This window comes from Peromyscus eremicus, chromosome 8a (assembly GCF_949786415.1).
Source record: "Peromyscus eremicus chromosome 8a, PerEre_H2_v1, whole genome shotgun sequence".
NCBI lineage: Eukaryota > Metazoa > Chordata > Mammalia > Rodentia > Cricetidae > Peromyscus > Peromyscus eremicus.
In genome coordinates, this window is record NC_081423.1 from 11,880,666 (window position 1) to 11,901,746 (window position 21,081).

General features: G+C 50.0%; 2 protein-coding genes across 3 annotated transcripts; both read right to left on the reverse strand.

The window, feature by feature from the left end:
* Positions 1-481: 481 nt before the first annotated feature.
* Positions 482-6,104, reverse strand: Elob (elongin B). Its single transcript, XM_059270144.1, has 4 exons — positions 6,016-6,104; positions 5,778-5,912; positions 4,330-4,435; positions 482-651 (listed from the first exon to the last, which is right to left on the reverse strand). The coding sequence occupies exons 1-4, from the start codon at positions 6,016-6,018 to the stop codon at positions 539-541; spliced, it is 357 nt and encodes a 118-aa protein (XP_059126127.1). The 5' UTR covers positions 6,019-6,104; the 3' UTR covers positions 482-538.
* Positions 6,105-11,947: 5,843 nt separating this feature from the next.
* Positions 11,948-15,199, reverse strand: Prss33 (serine protease 33). Of its 2 annotated transcripts, none has more exons than XM_059269176.1 (6): positions 15,154-15,199; positions 14,762-14,785; positions 14,491-14,653; positions 14,077-14,348; positions 13,673-13,842; positions 11,948-12,685 (listed from the first exon to the last, which is right to left on the reverse strand). In XM_059269176.1, the coding sequence occupies exons 1-6, from the start codon at positions 15,197-15,199 to the stop codon at positions 12,527-12,529; spliced, it is 834 nt and encodes a 277-aa protein (XP_059125159.1). In that variant the 3' UTR covers positions 11,948-12,526. The 2 variants fall into 2 exon arrangements, with proteins under 2 accessions (XP_059125159.1, XP_059125158.1); XM_059269175.1 differs by having other exon boundaries at positions 15,145-15,199.
* Between the last annotated feature and the right edge of the window lie 5,882 nt (positions 15,200-21,081).

Genomic DNA, 21,081 nt, shown 5'->3' on the forward strand with positions numbered 1-21,081 from the left:
AGAGCACCGATGTTCCAAAGGACCCGGGGTTAATTAACAGGCTGTCCAGTCACACCAGGATTAAGGGGGGAAAAAAGGGCGGGGGGGGGGGGGGACGGACGACACACGACCCCTCTTTTTAAGAAGTCGCATACAACGGGGCCCTATAGTCCAAGGTCATGGGCGGAGCAAATGGCACTTCACAAATACCCATCCCTTGCTCAATAGGATGGCCTGGAACTAGGTTTTCGATTTTCACTGAAAACTCAGGCGGATCTCTTGAGTTCGAGGCCAGCCTGGTCTACAGAGCAAGATCCAGGACAGGCACCAAAACCACAGAGAAACCCTGTCTCAAAAAAAGCAAAAAACCCCAAAACCCTTAAGTCATTACCCTTTGGCCTGTAGGACACCTGAGCCATGAGACTACACCTTGTAAGCTTGTGAAAAGTGAGCAAGTAGAACGTACAGTGGAGCAAGACAGAACAGAGAAAGCAGCCAGGTGGACAGCCAAATCATCTTTATTGAGGGAATGGGTCTCTAGGGGGATGGGCCTGGGGCCTCACTGCACAGCTTGTTCATTGGCACTGCCTCCAGAATCCTGTGGCTTCATCACATCCGGAAGCTCTGGAGGGCTGGAGAAGGGCTCTATGCGCAGGGCTTCAAAGGCATCATCTGTGGAAGGGAGCAGAGCTTGAGAAGATGCCCCATGTTTTTCACTTGGAAGGATGGTCAAAATGCCACCAAAACCATGGCCTTCCAACCTTGGTTGTGTGACTTGGCAATGGTATTATGTCTTCTGTTCCCGGAGGCCTAATTTTACCACTGATCCCAATAGGTCTCAACCAGTGTGACCAGGATGCCTAGCCTACACTTTCTGTCTCCAAATTGCCATACCCTCCACCAGCATCTCAATTTCTTTGCCACCAAATACCCAAAATCCCAAGACCTTAAGACAAACTCTTCACCATCATACTCCATACTCTTGACTACAATATATATGCCCAATGCATCACAAGACTGAGCTGGAGAGAGGCCTCAAGTGGTTAAGAGTTGCATCAGGCATGGTGGTGCCCACCTTTAATACCAGCACACAGCAGGCAGATCTCAAGAGTTCAAGGCCAGACTGATCTACAGAGGGAGCTCTAGGGCTCCCAGAGCTGTTAACAAAAAACAGAATGCATGTTACTTTTGAAGTGAACTGTTTTTCAAGTCATCTGACACAGGCAGGCACAAAACACTTTAAAAAAAAAAAAAAAAAAAAAAAAACAAAGCCAGGCGGATCTCTGAGTTTGAGGCCAGCCTGGTCTACAGAGCAAGATCCAGGACAGGTACCAAAACCACACAGAAACCCTGTCTCAAAAAAAGCAAAAAACAAACTAAAAACCCTTAAAGTCATTACCTTTCCTTCTCTTTCCAAACTTCTTTATGACCCAAGGCAGCCTTTGTACTTTTGGGTCTTAAAGCTGCCATATTTAGGCTAGCTGGGTATTCACAATGGAATTCAAATGTTACCTCACTGCCTTGGGAATATAAGATATTACCACTGGCTTTAGTCATGTGCCCCAGACTAGCCTCAAACCTGCTAATGTAGCCAAAGAGAACGTTGAACTCTCCCTAAGTGCTGGGATTACAAGCATATTGTGCTGGTTTTTTTTTTTTTTTTTTAAATGCAGTGCTGGGGATCAGATCCCCAGCTTCATGCCTCAGGCAATACTCTCAACTCCTTAGCCCTATTTTCACTGCTTATTATTGACTCAGTACAAAACAAATCCCCCCACCACATATTTTTTTCCTAGCTTGTCCCACACTTATGACCTGGCTCTCAATTTTCAACTGATGAGGTGTCCATACATGTCTGGAGATACTACTGGTTGTCAGACTAGGGAAGAGCTGGGACTGCTACCAGGAATTTAAGGATGCCAACAAGTTGACATGTGAGTGCTTGGACCCAGGTGCTCTGTAAGAGCAGTATGCACAATTAACCATTCTGGTCACAAATGCCAGCGGTGCTGTGGTGGTTGCACACGCCTTTAATCCCAACAGAGGTTAGAGGCAGGTTGAATATGAGGACAGCCAGGGTTACACAGAAACCCTGTCTGGGGGGTGGGGAGACAGACCCATCACCTGGTGCTACAAATCTAAAGTGCCACAGTTCTTGATTTATTTCCTTCATTCCTGTTATAGGTCTAGTTAAAAATGCCATTTAACAAAAACATCCCTAATAGCAGTTAGTGTTAGGGAGAAGCTTCAGCATGGACAGAATGGCACCCAATTAGGTCCAAAAACCTAATGCTAACTGTCAGCTGCTTCTAGAAGTGCTTCTGCAAATGTGTGATGGATACAGCAACCCTGAACATCATCATGTCACAACACATTCCATGTGCCAGAAGGATTATAGTGCCTTTTGGACCAGTCGCCTCCATATTCAATGCCTTATCAGGACCTGCCCTCCCACCCCCGCAACCCCGCCAAAAAAAAAAAAAAAAAAAAATCACTTCCCTTAGCTTTGATATAACTATGAAATAGGGCTATCAATGTCTTCCAGGACAATGTTAGCCTCTAGGTTACTAGGTTCTGCTTGGAAAAAAAGGGTGACTTTTTGAGAGAACACAAACTTGCCTTAGCTTAAGAAGCAGATAAGTTGTGTTTTCATCCTCATGAGCCCATGCAAAAGGGAACCTCACTTGACATCTGACCTGTGGATCTTCACTAGTCCCACAAGTGCCTCAATGTCACCTACCAGGCAGTTATCTCAGGGCAGATTCCCATAATGTGGGGCACTTGCAGCAGGCTCTGCCTGGGTGGACATGGGAACTCCAGGCTGGGTGGTCAAAGAGTGGCAATCAGCTATGCGTGAGCGGAGATTTACTTGATAAAAACTAAGAAGTGTAACTAGAACCATACTTCCCCTGCCTTAGCCTCTGGTTATACTTTCTTTCAAGATAAAGTACTTCCTGTCACTTTAAAAGATTTTCATGTATGTATGTATGGCTTGTACCTATGAAGGTCAAAGGCATTGGATTGTCTGGAACTGGTGTTACAGATGGTTGAGCTGTGGATACTAGGAACTGAACTCAGGTCCTCTGCAAGAGCCAGTGTTCTTCATGGCTGAGCCACTTCTCCACATTTTCTTGCCCATGTACACAGTCCCTAGGTCCACAGCTGTAAAAACAAGTTCTATGACCCTAGCTAGTTAAAAATTCCAAGAGGCAAAGAATAAAATTATTAAATCTCTTCCTGCCCCTAGGCAGGGTCTCTACAGAGCCCTGGCCGTCCTGGAACTCCTCTGTAGACCAGGCTGGCCTCTGCCTGGGATTAAAGGTGTGCACCACCAGTCTGACAGGAGATCTAACTACCCCAGCTCACTTGTCCTTAAAATCTGGCACAATCATTCTGGTCATGGTGGCACACACCTTTAGTCCCAGGGAGACAGAGACAGGTGGATCTCTGTTGGGTTCAAGGCCAGCCTGGTCTATAGAGCAAGTTCCAGGACAGTCAAGGCAACACAGAGAAAACATGTCTTGAACCCTGCCCCATCAATCTCCAAAAAAAGAGATGAGGTGGGACAATATATAAAGTACAGGGCCAACTATTCAATAAATCCTATAAATATGGCTGGTACTAGGAAAGGAACCTGAAAGTCATCTTTATTTCCACAACTCCTGTTTGTGTGTCAGGTTTTGTTTTTGTTTTTTTTTTTTTTTTTTTGAGACAGGGTTTTGTCCTGGAACTCTTCTCTATAGACCAGGCTGGCCTTGAACTGAGATCCACCTGCCTCTGCCTCCCAAGTCCATGTGTTTCAATGTTTTAAATAATTTTTTATGTGGATGGGTGTTTTCTCAGCATGTAAGTCTGCTCCGTGTGCATGCCTGGTGCTTCAAGGACACTGGAAGAGGGCTTCAGGTCCCCTGGAACCGGAACTACAGTTCTGAGCTGCCGTGTGGGTACTAGGAGTGGAACCCAAGTCCTCTGGAAGAGCAGCCAGTGCTTTTAATTGCTGAGCTATTTATTCAGTCCCCAGGCTTTGCTTTTTTTTTTTGTTTGTTTGTTTTTCGAGACAGGGTTTCTCTGTGTAGCTTTGCGCCTTTCCTGGAACTCACTTGGTAGCCCAGGCTGGCCTCGAACTCACAGAGATCCACCTGGCTCTGCCTCCCGAGTGCTGGGATTAAAGGCGTGCGCCACCACCGCCCGGCCCCAGGCTTTGCTTTTTAATAAGGAAACAAATACCTCATGCTCTTTGTGGACTGGAAAGATATTCCCTCAAAGCTTTGGGTGACTACAGGCTCCCCAAAGTCCTCCTCCTTTGGATGTTACCAGACTGCCAGCTGCCATCCAGGTTAGCTATCTTACCTGCTCGGAAGGCCAGGCCCACTGTGGCTGGGGCCTGTGGCCGTGCTGTCTGGCTAGTGAAGCCACACTCGCCCAGAGTTTTTCCATCATCAAGGAGCTGGTCATCCTGAAGAGAGAAGCAGGTTTGGGGGAGAGGTCCTAAAAGGGACAAGTCCCAAAGAAAGCCTTTTGGTCAGCATAGCATGTCAGCAACTATGTTGAGGAGAGTCATCCCTAAGTAAAGCACACATTCCAGAGCCAAGAATTTCCAAATCTGGCTGGATGGCTCACAGTAGTTAAAAGCTCTGGCAGAGAATCCTAAGTTCATTTTCCAGCACCCATATAATATATATTGGCTCACAACTCCAGTTCAAGCGAATCTGATGTTTCTGGCCTTCACAAGCACCTGGACTGTGGTGGCATGTACCACACAAAAATAAAACTCACAAAGGCTCTGGGTTCTGGCTTTTCCAAGCTCTCTAGGTAAATAAAGGTATTGGATTCTATTTATTTATTTTTTTTGGAGAGTCAATCTCATACAGTAGATGCTCTGAACTTCTAATCCTCCTGCCTCTACCTCCCAAGTAGAATTATTGCCCAGTTTTTCCAGGCTGATGATCTAACCTAGGACTTTGATGCAGGCTGTGTTACCGTAACTCAACAGAGTTGCATCCCTGACTCCTAGTCAGGTTTTTCTTTGTTTTTGTTTTTTTTTTTTAAAAATCAACCGTCACCTTAAAATGGGAATTGCTGGAATATCCAACTCACAGGGCAGTCAAAAGTTTCAATAACATAAGAGAGGCCTAGAAAGCTTTACTAGAACACTATGTGTGGTTCCTAGAATAGCAAAAGGGTCTTTCAAGGAAAAGCCCAGTGGCTATCATAGAGAAAGCCCTTCAGAAACAGGAAGCCAGGCTTTAATCTGGAGCAAAAGGTCAGCTCCCCTTTCCAGCCAGAATTAGCTCAATGCACTTAGATTGACATCATGCTTCTGGGAAACCTGAATCGGGTTTGTGGCACAAGGATCCAACTCCATAGCCTGGCTTACTGAAAACTGGAGCTGGCTTCCCAAGTAAAAATGTGTGCTTGAATGAGAGGTGGTTCTAGAATATCAGGAGACTGGCAAGGATAAACACTGACTAGGTGAAGCACTGGTGGGATAACCTATCTTCTAGACAACACCGCATTCATCGAGTTCCACCCCACCCTCCAGCAGTGGGATTCCAGCTGACTCCCCGCAGGCCTTAGATTAGGTACACTGTGGTTCAAACCCTGGCTTTGCGACGACCTTCGGCTGCATAAGATCACCGAGGCCTCGGTTTCCCTAACCGTTGAGCAAGGCCGCCTGGCAGGGCGGGGCGGCTGGCCGGGGACCCGATGCCGCCAGCCCCTCATCACAATCTGAGACCCCCTTGTTGGGCGTCCTGCCTGGCCCCCACGCGCGCAACCGCCACGCCCGCTCGTCGCACCTTGTACAGCCGCTGCTCGTCCGGCGGCCGCTTGAGGATGCCTTCGACTATGCGCTTTAATTCGAACACGGTACTCGACTCCTTGGCGTCCGTGAAGATGGTGGTCTTGTGGCGCCGGATCATGAGGAACACGTCCTGAGGATGGCGGGCCCGCGTCAACGCCAGCCCGCGGCCCCCGGCCTGGCCCCGGCGCCCCCGCCGCCCCCGGCCCCGCGCCCCTCCCCCCGCACCCGCTCACCATCCCGGCGGCTGCTTCTGGCTCGACGCGCCGGCGCGGCCACGCTCCGCCCCTTCCCGGCAGCCCAAGCGCGGCCCGGAGGCCCGGCGTGCTCCGCGCGGCCCCGCCCGCCACGCCCCCTTCCTCCCGCAGCCCCTCCCATACCGTCGCCGCCATCTTAAGCGATCCGGAAGCGTCTCTCTTACGCGATCTGTGGCGGCCATCTCGGTTGCCTGAGCTACCCTTGGGCAAAGGCTGAGGCCCTGGTTTAGATTGCCTCATGGGTCTGAGGCGTAAGCGTGGCTTGCTTTGGAGCGTAGAGAATCAGGGACGACGATTCAAGGGCGTCTGTCATTAAAAAAATTTTTTTTGAGTGTTTTACCTGCATTTATGTCTGTGCACCAGTTGCATGCAATGCTTGGGGAAGCCAGAAGAGGGCGTCGGGTCCTCTGGAACTGGGGTTGCAGCCGGTTGTGAACCGCCTTGTAGGTGGTGGAAATGGAACCTGGCTAGCTTCTGAAAGAACAGTCAAGTCTTCATCACTGAACCATCTCTCCAGCCCACATTTATTTAAGGGTCAAGCTCATGCAGGAGTTGCGAGGGGGTAACTTTACAGCCATTTTGAGAAGGTGCACAATTTTGGATCTTATCACCACTGTATGTTATCCTTATCTAGCCTCAGGCTTGGGTTTGTTAAATCCTGTTCAGGCATGTTTTGTGGCCTGTTAGGAGCTAGAGAAGTTATTGGTTTTAGAGAACTGGTGCTGTAGTTATTAGGGGCAAAGCCTGGGTCTTATCAGTCCTGGCTAGCTAGGCTTGGCCACCTGGTACACACCTGTAATCCCACCACTCGGGAGGCAGAGGCAGACGAATCTCCTGAGTTTGAGGTCAGCCTGGTCTACAGAGTGAGCTCCAGGACAGCCAGGGCTACACCTGTAAGCATTGCAGCTGGGATGGAAAGGGATCCTGGCAGTCAGGAGCCAAGGAATACAAGTCACCCTAAGCATAGTAGCTTATGGCCTTGCTCCAGGGCAAGGTTTCCCCAATGTAACAACTCTGCCCTAGCAGAGGAGGGTTTCCCCAGTGAACTTACAGTTCTGCTCAAGTTCCCAGAGTGTAACAACTCCGCTCTGCTAGGGGAAGGTTTCCCCAGGGACAGCGGTACAGCCTTGCTTTGCTCCACTCCAGTGACAGAAGGCCGTCACCCAAACCCCATTCAAGAGATGCACTGGGAGGGCAGAATCCAGGACAGTGAATGCCTCTGTCACGGTGGGAAAAGCAGCCCAAAATGAACAGGTGCAGGGCTTATACAGGGCTTCTTAGGGGTAGAGTTTTCCAGGGAGAAGATTTTCAGGGTGGGAATTGGTGGGATTTTAATCCCCTTGAGCTCAAACTGGCTAGATTTTGTGCTCAGGGATTGGTTGGTTTTCTGCTCAGGGATTGGTTGGTTTAGTTGGTCAGGGGCAGATTTGGCTCTGGTTTCAGGGCCAAAGTGTGTTTCTTTCACTGGCCCTTTTTAGGCTTTTGGCTCTAGTTTTAGGGGTAGGATGTGTTTCTTTCACTGGCTCTGGTTTCAGGGTCAGGGTGGGTTTCTTCTTTTTTTTTTTTTTCCCACTATAAGAGTTTTATTAGGGAAGGGAAAGGGTGGAGGTGGGTAGGCCTACCAAAAAGAAAGGTGTGAAGTGGGGGGAGAGGGAGAGAGAGAGAGAGAGAGAGAGAGAGAGAGAGAGAGAGGTGCTACCTCTGGCCAGGGTGGGTTTCTTTGGCCGGCTCTTTTACCCTACAACACCAAAAAACCCGTCTCAAAAAACAAACAGTGAAAAGCAGAAAGCAAAGACAGATTGATTTAATGTGGCCATATGAGGAAGAGGAGTAAGGGAAGGGGTCCAGTAACTCTCCCCAGTCTTTGTGGAGTTCTTGTAAGGGGTTTAAACTGAAGTGGAATAAATAATCAGCCCTAGGCAAGGTGCGGTCCATCATTTGACTCTCATTGTTTCAACTACAGTCACTCCTACAAGATGGTCTGATGAGCTGTGACATTTGTTTCAAGACACGTCTTTTCCTTATTCCAACATGAGACTCCTTGGAAAATTCTCATTAATTGGGAACTTGTTTGAACAGTCTGATAGGCAGAGAGGGTGGCTCTTTAGATTATCTTCATTCCTTTTACTGTCTCAGGTACACTTCCTGAGATTGGAGAAGAAGGGATAATGTCCCCTCCACCCAGGAGCCTATGGCAGCAACCCACCTTCTCACCTAGGTTCAGTACTCAGAAGGGCCTGTGGGCTTGACTTTCTAGACTGGCAGCCCTTTGGACATTGGTTTGTGCCATCCTAAACTGCAAGGCCAAGGGCCTTCTCACCTTCTCTGCCAGAGGTGGACAGCCATTAAGAGTCCATTTCAGATCCTGTATCAGACAAAGTTAGTGGGTGCTACTTAAACTCCACATAGCTTGAAGCTGTAGGGTCCTTGAGAGTGGGCAGGGTCTGAGATTGTTACAGAGGTAGAAACTCAATGCCAATTGTTGTGTTTGTAGCAAGTGTAGACTTTTTTACTTTCAAGACAGGATTTCTCTGTGTAGCCCTGGCTGTCCTGGTACTGCTCTGTAGACCAGGCTAGACCTGAACTCAGAGAGCTGCCTGCTTCAACCTACCTAGTCCTGCAATTAAAGGTGCACCACCACACCTGGCTAGAGTGAACCTTGCTCATTATGATCTTGCTGTAATTCTTTGATGGAGGCATTCCCACCCTACTTTAACATTTTTATTATTTTAAGTTACGTGCATGTGAGTACAGTGCCTGGGGAGGCCAGGGGATCCCTGTAGCTGGAGTTACAGGTGGTTGTGGGCTGACGGATGTGGATGTTAGGAATCAAACTGTTTTATGTTATATGTACTGTTTTAACCAATGAGCTATCTCTCTAACCCCTATGTATTATGTATGTATGTATGTATTTATTGTTTTTTTTTTCAAGACAGGGTTCCTCTGTGTAGTTTTGGTGCCTGTCCTGGATCTCACTCTGTAGATCAGGCTGACCTTGAACTCACAGAGATCTGCCTGCCTCTGTCTCCCAAGTGCTGGGATTATTTATTTTAGTATGGGGGTTTTTCTAGGTAGCCTGGGCTGGCCTTAAGTTCTTGATTCTCCTGCCTCCAACCTCATAAGTGCTGGGATTACAGGTGTGTACCCACCACTATTCCCTGTTCCTCTTTTTTTTTTTTTTTTTTTCATTTTGAGACAAGGTTTCACTATGTAGTCCTGGCTTTCTGAAACTCTCCATGTAGTACAAGCTGGCCTTGAATTTACAAGATTTACAAACATCTTCCTGCCCATCTTGTGTTTTAAAACATGCAGCGGTGAGTGAAAAGATGACTCAGCCCTTAACAGAGATTATTGCTATTGCGGAGTTCAGTTCCCAGTATTCACAGCAGGTGGCTAACAACTGCTTGCAACTCCAGCTCCAGGGGATGTGATACTCTGGCTTCTGTGGGCATCTGCACTCATGTGCACATAGACATAGACACACTCGTACACATAATTTTAAAAAGAAACCTTTTAAAAAACATGCAGTTACGCTGAGCAGGGAGAGCACAGCTTTAATCCCAGCACTATGCAGAGGCAGATGAGTTCCAGGCCAGCTAAGGCAACATAGTAAAACAGTGTCTCAAAAATTTCTTTTAGAAAGTGGGGTTATGAAGCATGATCTCAAACTTTACATATGCAAGGGTGCACCTCTTCCTGTGACGACAAATCCTTCTGGAATTAAGTGTGGGGAGTCTTCCAATAAATTCCCTGTGTTCTGCTTTTGTTCTGTGAGACACTGTTTATGGAACGCTCCCCAGGGCTCTCATCTACTACAAGCTTTCTTCACTCTCTTATCTTCTGGCTTGGTTCACTTACCAAGGAACCCTCTGTGCGGCAGGCTTGGCCTCCATTTGACTGCTGACTAAGCTTGCTCCTCCACGTGACCCTGCAGCTCTGGGCAGTTAACCTCATCCAGGCAGGCCTAATTCTCTCTAATATGAGAGACTAGGCGTGGAGTTTTAGACTAGTGGTTACTGTGTTTGCCTAGCATGTCCAAGGCTCTGGATTCTTTAGACTAGTGGTTACTGTGTTTGCCTAGCATGTCCAAGGCTCTGGATTCTTTAGACTAGTGGTTACTGTGTTTGCCTAGCATGTCCAAGGCTCTGGATTCAGTGCAGGGACTCAGGGGAGATACCCAGTCTAGGAAGTTTTTCCTTTTGTCTTGAGACAGGGTATCAAGTAGCCTAGGCCGGCTTTGAACTTTCTATGTAGCTGAGGATGACCTTGCACTTCTGATCCTCCTGCCTCCACCTCCTAAGTGCTGGGATTGTAGAGGTGTACATCATCATGCCCAGTTTTATGGGCTTCTGGAGATCAAAGCTAGGGCTTTATGTACGAATGCCAGGCAAGCATTGTACCAACTGCACTACCTCCTCAGCCTTCTGAAGTAGTACTATAGAGCCTCTACAGCCTCGACAGGCCTTTGTGCTCAGTGTCTATTTCCTAAGGTGTGACTAATAATTGGTACTTGAGCCGGTAGCCTCTGGCCCCTCAGGAACCCTCCGAAATCTCTCTCCTCAGGTGCAACATCCCTCATTGGTCTTCATTGCAGCTCTCTCCCATCCTGTCAGCTAGCAGATCAGGCCTGAAGAGAGGGCTGTGGCCATGGATAGGCTGCAGCTGAGAGCCTCAGCCTGAAGAGAGGGCTGTGGCCATGGATAGGCTGCAGCTGAGAGCCTCAGCAGGTGGTCATGCCTTGGATCTGTCTTGCTGTCAGACAAGATTCCACAGACGGTATAGACCGATCTGTTCCTTGTTAGCAGCGTGCACTGACGACTGAGAAACCGGCTGAGAGGCCAGACGAGGTGGAGAAAGCAGCGGGACACTCTTGAGAAGCAGGCTGCGTAGGTCGGATAAACCGCTCTACCCCCTGCCAGTTGTGACTGGCCTGTTTTGACTTTGAACACCATTTTTCTCACTTAGTAAACAGGCAAGCCAAGACTTTGATGAAGTGGTGCAGGGAACCCCTGCCCTCCCCTCATTCAAGCACATGTCACAGGGAACAGTGGGGCATTAACTGACCCCTGCCTAGTTCTCTGCTTCTAGAATCTCTCTTTGGCTACCTGGTCATACCTTAGGAATGCTGGACTCTCTGGATAGGGATTCATGATTTATATCATGGTGAGCCCAAGGCCCTGAGGTTGTTCTGTTTTCAGTATTTCCTCAGGTGCTGCCATCTTAGGCTTCCTGGAGGATTGCTTGACTGGCCCCAGGCAGGAAGGATGGTGGTGGCAGGTAAGAGGAGAGGGCACGGGGTGAGGCACGTACATGACATCATGAGCAGTCAGCGTTTTCTCAGCAGGAGTTCGAGTCCTGCCAGGGACATGCACATGGGCGTTTGTAGGATGCCCTCCCTGCCCTGGGCACCCTTGTCCCTTAGCATCCCACCAGAGGTGGGCCAGTTCTGTTCCACAGTGGCTTGCTCTCAGCCTTGGGCAGGCATAGCAACCCTGAGTCCTGCCCCTACACAACCTTTCTTGAGGCCAGTGGCCACCTAGTACAGTCCCCTGAACTCCTGGCGTATAGGAGAAGATGAGAGAGAAGGGGAAGGAACAGATACACCCAGGCCTTTGATCCTTCTCCACCACAGTTTCTGCCTCCTCATTGTTAGCTCCTAAGAGAAGGCTTTGAAATGCTCCAGATCTCGCTCGGTTTCTGCTCTCTCTGATGCTCTAGGAGCTGGCCTCTATCTATTGGTATGAGTAGTCCTGGACTTTCTGAGCCTGGGATGTGACATACAGACTCCTGAGCCTCCTGGTGTAGAGAGGGCAGGGCTCTTCTTCCTCTGCCATGTCTCCATCACAGTAGGGTAAAACCTATATAAACTAGATTTTATGGCCATGTAACAAATTGCCACAAAGGTAGCAGCTTAAAACAACATAAATTTATTAAATCAAACATCTGTGGATCAAAAGTTTGGGTTGCTCAGTTGAGCTAGCTTTCTGTTGAGGGCTTCACCAGTGTGAAGATAAGGGATCAGAAGATGGGGAAATTGGTGTCCAGTCTCCTGAGTGTTGGCAGAATGTGCTTCCTGGTGGTTACAGATTTCTCTTTCCTGCTGGCTGTCGGTGCCTTGTGGCTGGCACTCACAATGCCGGGCCCCTCGACTTTCAAAGGCAGCAGTGGAGATTCTCTCTGGTGTTGAGTCCCTCTTATACTTTAAATCTGTCTGACTTCCACCAGGGAAATAAAAGGCACACGGGCCAGTCTACCCAGCTGGTCTACCCATCTCTAGAGCGGAAAGAGGTAAATACTAGCCAAAAGGAGAGGGCAGAAGTGTGAGGCAGGGCACTCACAGAAGATCCCTGAGTGACAGAAGATGTACCTCAAGGAGGAGAGGAGGCAGGGGCATGGGCAGATGGGCTCTCAGCATCTCAGCCTCATGTAAGAAAGAGGAGCGCAGGATGGGCCAGGAAGCTCCAGATTCACATTATTGAATCCTCCAGCATCAGAGGCTCAGGTGAGCCTGGATCCAGGGACTATACTTGGCCACGTTGGTATAGACACCTGGACGATTGGGCAGGGCACAGCCCTTACCCCAGCTCACCACACCCACTAGGACCCAACGACCAGACTCCATACAGGTCAGGGGTCCTCCAGAGTCACCCTGCAGGAAAAAGGTGAGTTTAGGTCACAGGAACCCCCTTCCCAGCTTTTCAAGGCCACTTTCCTAGGTTCAGTTCCCTGGGGTTGTGATGATATATTGTGTACCCTAATAACATTTGCCTGAAGATCAGAGAACAGAACAAGCCACTAGATTAAATATAGAGGCCAGGCAGTGGTGGCACACACTTTTAATCCTAGCACTCAGGAAGCAGAGATCTGTCTGGATCTCTGTGAGTTCAAAGCCACCTTGGACTACATGAGATTGACTCAGTCTAGGAGAGAAACAGAGCCATGCAGTGGTGGCACACACCTTTGATCCCAGTACTTGGGAGTCACACGCCTTTAATCCAAGCACTTGAAATCTCATGCCTTGGGGCTGGCGAGGTGGCTCAGAGGTTAAGAGCACTGGCTGCTCTTCCAGAGGTCCTGAGTTCAATTCCCAGCAACCACATGGTGGCTCACAACCATTGATAAGGAGATCTGGTGCCCTCTTCTGGCCTGCAGGCAACATGCAGGAGGAATATTGTATACGTAATAAATAAATAAATCTTTAAAAAAAAAAGAAAGAAATCTCATGCCTTTAATCCCAGTATTTGGGAAGCATACACACCATTAATCTCAGCACTGGGAAGGAAGTGATGGCTGGGTGGAGAAAGGTATATAAGGCATGAGGAGACAGGAACTGAAGCTCTTTTCAGCTGGAGCTTTTTCTGCTGGAGCCTTTTGGGTAAGGACTCAGGATTTTAGTCAGAGGATGCATGGAGTTGGCGAGGTGAGACGTGGCAGTGGCTTGTTCCTTTGTCTCTCTGATCTTTCAGCATTTACCCCAATATCTGGCTCCCGATTTTTTATTAAAAGATCATTTAGCAATTCATGTTACATGGGGTAGTAGCTCTAGGTTGGGGGTCTGCAACCTCCTGGGTCCTGGGTTCTAGAGAGGTAAGAGGCTGGGGAACCGATTCCAGATGATATGGATTAGCAGACACACCTGGCAGGCATCCTTATGGCCCCGGCGGTAGCCAGCACACAGGTTCCCTGGTAGCACTATGCGCTCACCCTGGGGCACATTGGCACCCAGGTGGTAGAGGCGGTCACAGGCGTGAGAGTCCAGCAGTGGTACCCTCACTCCTTGCAAGGGTCGCCCCTCTGGGAGTGGTACTGAGGGGAGAGGGAGAAATCTGAGAATCAGGAGAGAGCATAGTTTGAAGTGGGGCTCCGTGGGAAGATGAGTGGGAAGGTCTGACTTGTCAACCAGGTCTCCTTGAGTCTGAGTGGAAGGGAAGTTTGGGTCCTCACACGTGGCTCTGGGTCCTACACTGGGACTGTGATAGACCAGGATTCACAGTCAGAGCTGGAGGAGAATGGGGTGCCCCAAAGTCCCATGTGTTTTACCTCCTGGGCTGAGGCTACCCCAGCCAGTGACCCAGCATGGAGACCCGGGTGGTGGATGGGCTCCTGGAGCAGGCAGGCAGACAGGCTGGATTCGGGCACTCAGGGACACTGGGTGACGTAGCTGTAGCAGGGCCAGGTCCCCACGGGCCTCGTCCTCGGAGTAGTCAGGAGGCAGCAGCACCCGCAGCACAGGAACCAAGAGCTCATGGGATGATATGACACCCAGACTCAGTGCTCCTAGGAGCACACTGTACTCTGATGGCAGTACCCGTCTACAGTAGACATGGGGGCTGCTGACAACACCTGGACCCCAGGGCCTGTCAGGAGCCAGCACTGCCCACACCTCCCCAGGCAGCCCCTCCACTTGCCCTCGGCCTGTGTTTTCTGGAGCTGGACTAGTGAGTGAGCACTGACCTGGGGAAGCAGTGAGCTGCTGTCAGCACCCACTGGGGTGCCACGAGTGACCCTCCGCACACGTGGGTGCCACGGTGCTGAATGCTTGTCTGCCATGGCCATTCTCCGTCTCGAGCATCCCGGCCCCCCACGATTCGACTGGACATGCGGGGCTGCCCACAAGCTTTGACAGGACAAGTGGGTAGTGAGGGTCGGCTTGGGGCCTGGGAAGCAGGTGCAGAAAGGAGGACAGGGCCAAGCTGGGGAGGAGGCGGGTCCCAGGCTTCCTTACCTGCACACTTCTGCATTCTGGCTCCTGCAGGAGGAAGCAGGCAAGGGACTAGATTAGGGATTTGGTGCCAGGTAACAGAGCCTGGGTCAGAGATTAGGTAGGAGGTGGAACATATTTGTTACACTGCCCTCATGCCAAGCTTCTGTGCCATTGGTAGCCTCTATCACCCTCCCCAAGGCACTGGGAGGTTGGAGGTGGGAATTAGGCACAATATACATACAGCATACTCAGATTTGGAGAACCCAAGGTCAGTGCCAGAGAGACTCCATACCTTGGAATAAAGATCAGAATGCTCCACGGTGCTCTAGAGGCACCAGGCACGGGGAGAGGTGAGGTGGGCAACCTCCAGCTAGAGTCTCTGTGGCAACACCCCTAACCCTCACCCCACTCACCCAGCACCAACAGGAGCAGGATCTGGAGGTGGGAAGCACCCCTCATTCTATCTTCAGGGCTGACCTGGGTACAGGTAATGTTACACAGGGATTGATCTCTGGTCTGGAGGGGGCAGGAAGCAGAAGAGAGCATTCTAGGCTAGGGGGCACATCCAACCCCACCCTGTACCTCTGTGGCAGTTCTGTCTGCCATTAGTTTCTGCTTGGTCCTGGCCCTGGCCCCGCCACCCAGACTTTACACCCTGTAGGTGCCTAGGCTCCATGTGACCAAGTCTGACCAAGCATGCTCACCTTCTGAGATCCGGGCACCTTAGGCTTCAGTGAGAACCCCAGAGCCTCACCCTCTGGACCCCATCTTTCATTCCCCAGCAGCCCTTGGACCCAGCTCTCACCCTTGAAGGCCGGTGTCCTCTCTGATGACTGGGGCCAGGGGAGGGCCTGGGGGCTTAAAACACGGAGGAGGTGGAGGCCCAGGTAATTAACAAGGCCAAGGCGGAGCTGTGGCTGCACCTGAACAGCCTCAGACAAAGATGCTTTGAGCTGAACTTAAGAGGTGCAGGAAAAGGACACCAGGTGCTGAGAAGTGGGGTGGGGCGGGCCTTGGGGGAGCTGCGGTTAGGCCAGGAAGCTCCGGAAGATCCTTGGCAGCTCATCTCTGAACCCGATCCTGCTGCCTTGTGAAACCTGCCCGCTGGGGCTTCTGAGCTCCATTGTTCTGCTCAGTAATCCCAGCTCAAAGCAGGCAGCCTGGCCCCACGTGAAGCTCAGACCCCAGACCCACACCCTAGATCTCAGGCCTGCAGCTGACTCAGCACCAAACCCAACCTGGCCAGTCGCTTTTGGATCCCAGGTCTGGATGAGCTTGGAGTGGAGAATGACCAGTTCCAAATTGCTACACCACCTTACTTGGCCACAAGCAGCAGTATGGGGAATAGTGCATTCTTTGGTTTGAAGATGGCCAGGGTAAGAGCACCAGAACTGAGCTGACGCCAGTGCCATGCTTTTGGATCTACAAAAACTATAAGATGAGAAATCTCTTTTCTTTAATAAGTTAACCTGCTTCTGGTATTTTGTTATAGTCATGAAAAGCCAATGAAGCAGGGGGGTACATCCATTCCAAGAGAGTTTCCAGTGCGCAGAGCTGTGCTCCGTACAGAGCTGGCATTGAAGAGCTGGGAGTGAGGGGGAGGAAAGGTGGAGTGAAGGGGAAGGTGGAGTGAAGGGGAAGGTGGAGTGAGGGGAAAGGCAGAGCACGACAACAAGCTGGAAGCAAGACAGAGAGAGAAGAGGACCTTGCTGCAGCCCAGATCCAGTGTTTGGATCGATATAGGAGGAAGCCAGCTTCTGCTGTCCACAGCCAAAGACCAAACTTAAAACCTACCCTTGGGGTTTGAGAACGTGACTAAGCCGGTAGAGTGTGTCTGTGCAAACCGAGACCCTGTGCTTTAACCGCAGACGACATGAACGGAGTGTGGTGGCGCATACCTACGAGTCCAGCACTTCAGAAATGGAGTCAGGAGGATCAGAAGTTCAAGATGACCCTTGGCTACATAGGTCAGCCTGGGATACATGGGATCCTGTCCCAAATATATAAAGTCCCTGCTTTCTGGGGCTTTATTTATTTATTTGTTGTGGGTGGATAACTCAGTGGTAGAGCCCTTGCTTATTTGAGACCCTGGATTTGACTCCCAGTACGAGAGAGAGAGAGAGAGAGAGAGAGAGAGAGAGAGAGAGAGAGAGAGAGAGAGAGAGGAAGAGAGAGAGGAAGAGAGAGAGAAAGAGAGGGGAAGAGAGGAGAGTGGGAAGGGGAGGGGGGAAGGGACAGAGGGTGGCGGTGGTATCAGTTGATCGCATTGGTTCAGCTCTCTGGAGTTTGGCCTTGGCATGTCCTCCTTCCAATGCTAAGCCCGTGGTGGAGTTATTCAACTCAATTCCCTGCACACCCCACTTTTCTCATCTATAAAACCAACCATTTGGTTGTTGTGAAGATAACTGGGTGAACCACGCAGAGTCTGTAGCAGTGCCAGGCATGTGGCCAATTCTATAAAAGTGCAGGAAGAATGAAAGACAGGTGTGCCTTTCCTCCTTGACCTTCTGGGACCTTCTGTTGTTCCAGGTTTGGCTGCCCCTAGAAGGTGAGTCAGCTCCTAATGCAATGTCTGTGGCTGTGAGGAAGACTAAGGCCTCGTGCGTTTGGGAGAGACCTCAGAGCATATGGTCAGCTTTGGGGTGTCAGACCAAATTTTGCAAGTCAGGTGAGCAAGAAGTCTCGAGAGTAGGCACCCGTCTGGCCCAGGGCCTGGAAGCTGTCATCTGGAGGGGCGGGGCAAGACTTGAGGACATGGAGAAGTGGGACGCACGGAGCAAGATGAGTTCTTTCTGAGAATTTGGCTCAGTTCAGGGGAAAAGTCTGCAACTGGTGGCGATCTCAACTTGAAACCCAACCCAGTGGAGGTACAGACTGTGTGCTAAAGCCCATCTCCCTGCCAGACTCAGTCTCTGCTAGTGAAAAGCAGCCCATATGCTCACCTGTGCGACCTGGGCTTGCATTCCCCAATAAACCACATGCAGCTAAGTCCTGATCCTAAGATGAGCTGAATGGGCCATGGTAAGAGCAGGCACCTGTGGTGCTGGTGTGACAGGGTGCACTCGGGGGCATGTTATGGTTCTGCCCATCACTCTCCACCCCAGTCTTCTGAGGCTTCAGACAGCCTGGGGGCACAGCCATCTTTCTGTAAGTTATCTTTCGTGTTGCATTAACAGGAGAAGGTCTGAGGCAGGACAGAAAGACAGGGAAAATTAAAGAGATAAAGGAAGGAAAGGAGGTACTCTCCCTAGAGTCTGGTGACGTCTCTGGTCTGCTGAAGGGTCAAGAACACCACCAATTGGGCTGGAGAGGTGGCTCAGAGGTTAAGAGCACTGGCTGCTCTTCCAGAGGTCCTGAGTTCAATTCCCAGCAACCACATGGTGGCTCACAGCCATCCGTAATGAGATCTGGTGCCCTCTTCTGGTGTGCAGGCAGAACAATGTATACATGGTAAATAACACACCAATTAAAATCTGTGCAAAGGTTGTTTATATAGAGACATTATACTCCTATTTTTTTTGAGACCAGGTCTCACTGTGTCCCTGGCTGTCCTAACTCACCATGTAGACCAAGATGGCCTTGAACTTATGGCAATCATCGGCCTGCTTCTGCCTCTGGAGTGCCAAGATTAAAGGCCTTGAGCCACCACATTTGGCCAATATTCCTTTTATATAGAGATATTTTAAATAGGAATGGTAGAGCAGAAATGAACAGTGTGTAAGGTCTGGAGTTACAGACGTCTGTGAGCTGACATGGGAGAGATGGGGATTGAACCCGGGTCCTCAGGAAGAGCAGTCAGTGCTCTTAACTGCTGAGCCGTCTCTCCAGTCTTTTATTTAGTTTTTGAAAGAGAGGCAATTTCTCAGGCACCAAACATGCATATTATGCTGCACAGATAGACATTTAGACAAAACACTAATACATATTAAAAAATAAGCTGGGTGGTGGTGGCACACACCTTTAATCAGAAGCAGAGGAAGGCAAATCTCTGAGTTCAAGGACAGCCTGGTCTACAGAGTGAGTTCCAGGATGGCAAGGGCCACACTGAGAAACCCTGTCTCTAAAAGCCAAAACCAAACAAACAAATAAAATAATAATCAGAAAAGAGGCAAAAAAGGAGGAAGAAGTTCTTTAGCAATTTTTTTTGTAATTTCAGGAACCACTCAAAATTACATATATGGTTACTGCTCAGACACCTGCCGTGGCTTCCCTGAGGATCCTGCACCCACACCTGCCGTGGCTTCCCTGAGGATCCTGCACCCACACTTGGCCATGGCTTCCTTGAGGATCCTGCACCCACACTTGGCCATGGCTTCCCTGAGGATCCTGCACCCACACCTGCCGTGGCTTCCCTGAGGATCTTGCACCCACACCTGCCGTGGCTTCCTTGAGGATCCTGCACCCACACTTGGCCATGGCTTCCCTGAGGATCCTGCACCCACACTTGGCCATGGCTTCCTTGACGATCCTGCACCCACACTTGGCCATGGCTTCCCTGAGGATCCTGCACCCACACCTGCCATGGCTTCCTTGAGGATCCTGCACCCACACTTGGCCGTGGCTTATCTTTTTCCTGAGCACTCTTTTTATTAACCCTTGTGATGGTTAGTTTTTGTTTGTTGTTTTTGAGACAAGGTCTCTCTCTCTGTCTATAGCCCTGGCTGTCCCAGAACACACTAGACTTAGAGAGCCACTTGCCTCTTGTCTCTGCCTCCCCAGCTCAGGGATTAAAGGCAGTATGTCACAAGCCTGTGTGACGGTTAGTTTAATTGTCAACTTCACACTATGTAGAATCACTTCAGAAGGGACTTTCTCCCTTCCTTTTTTCCTTCCTTTCTTTTTTAGACAGGGTTTCTGTGCCCTGGCTGTCCTAGAACTTGACTTGTAGACCAGGCTGGCCTTGAACTCCCAGAGATCCACCTGCCTTTGACTCCCAAGTGTTGGTATTAAAGGTGTGCACTACCTTGCTGGGGAAAGGAAATTTCAGTGAAGGATTGTTTCAATCAGGGTGGCAGGTCTGGAGGGGAATCGTCTTGATTATGCTAATTGATGAAGGAAGACCTAGCCTAAGAGTGGGTGGTGCCGTTTCCTGGGTTTGAGTTCTGGACTGCAGTAAAGGGAGAAAGAGGGTTGAGCGCTGGCAGGTACGCGTGCGCGCATGTGTTCCTTCTCTCTGTCTTGACTGGATGTAACTGGTTGTTTCAGGTTCCCACCCTGACTTCCCTGTAATGAGACACTACAGCCTGGAACTGTGAGCCAAGTCAGTCTTCTCCTTAAGGCTGCTCTTGCAGGGTATTCTATCCCAGCCACAGACACGAAGCTCAGACACCCCGTGAATAGAGCTCTGTTAAACCTTAATAAACTCACACTCTACTTCCAAGGGCTATGCTAGTCGGCTTTCGTCAAGTTGACACAAACCTAGATGTATCTGGGAAGAAGGAATATTAATTGAGAAAATGCCTCCATAAGATTTGTCTAGGCATAGTGGTGCCTTTAATCCCAGCATCCGGGAGGCAGAGGCAGGTAGGTGGATCTCTGAGTTGGAGGCCAGCCTGGTCTATGGAGGAGTTCCAGGATAGCCAGGGCCTGTCTTGAAAAGATTGGCTTGTACACAGTCTGGGGGTACTGTTTTGATTGATGGTTGATGTGGGAGGGTACAGCTCACTGTTTGGCAGTGCCATCCTTAGGCGGGTGGTCCTGGATTTTATAAGAAAGCAGGCTGAGCAAGCCATGAGGAGCAAGCTTCCTCCATGGCCTCTGTTTCAGTTCCTGTCTCCACGTTCCTGCCTTGAGTTCCTGCCCCGACTTCCTTCAATGACGGACTGTGACCTGAGAGTTGTAAGCTGAAATAAACCCTTCCCTCTCCAAGTTGCTTTTGATTGTGGGAACTTTTTGTTGTTGTTGTTGGGGGATTTTTCAAGACAGGGTTCTCCGTGTAGCCCTGGCTGTCCTGGAACTTGACTGGCCTCAGACTCAGAGATCAGTCTCCCTCTGCCTCCTTAGTGCTGGGATCAAAGGCATGTGCCACACTGCTTGGTGGTGGCATTTTATCACAGTAACAGAAGCTCTCCCTAGACGCTGGTCTGTCCTGAAATTCTGTTGTGCATATAGTCAGGAATCGCAGCTTCACATGAGCGGAGCTCTGGAGGAACTTTGCAGGCCCCTGCAGGCAGCAGTGCGGAGCTGGGTCTCCAGTCCACACTACTGTCACTGACAGGTCTGCTGCCTGCAACCAAAGCCTAGACAAGCCATCATGGGTCCTGGGCTGGACTGCGCAAGGTGAACACAGGGAAGTGTCCAGAAAGTCACAAGGTCTTCATAATGTTCTGCAAGGTGCCAAC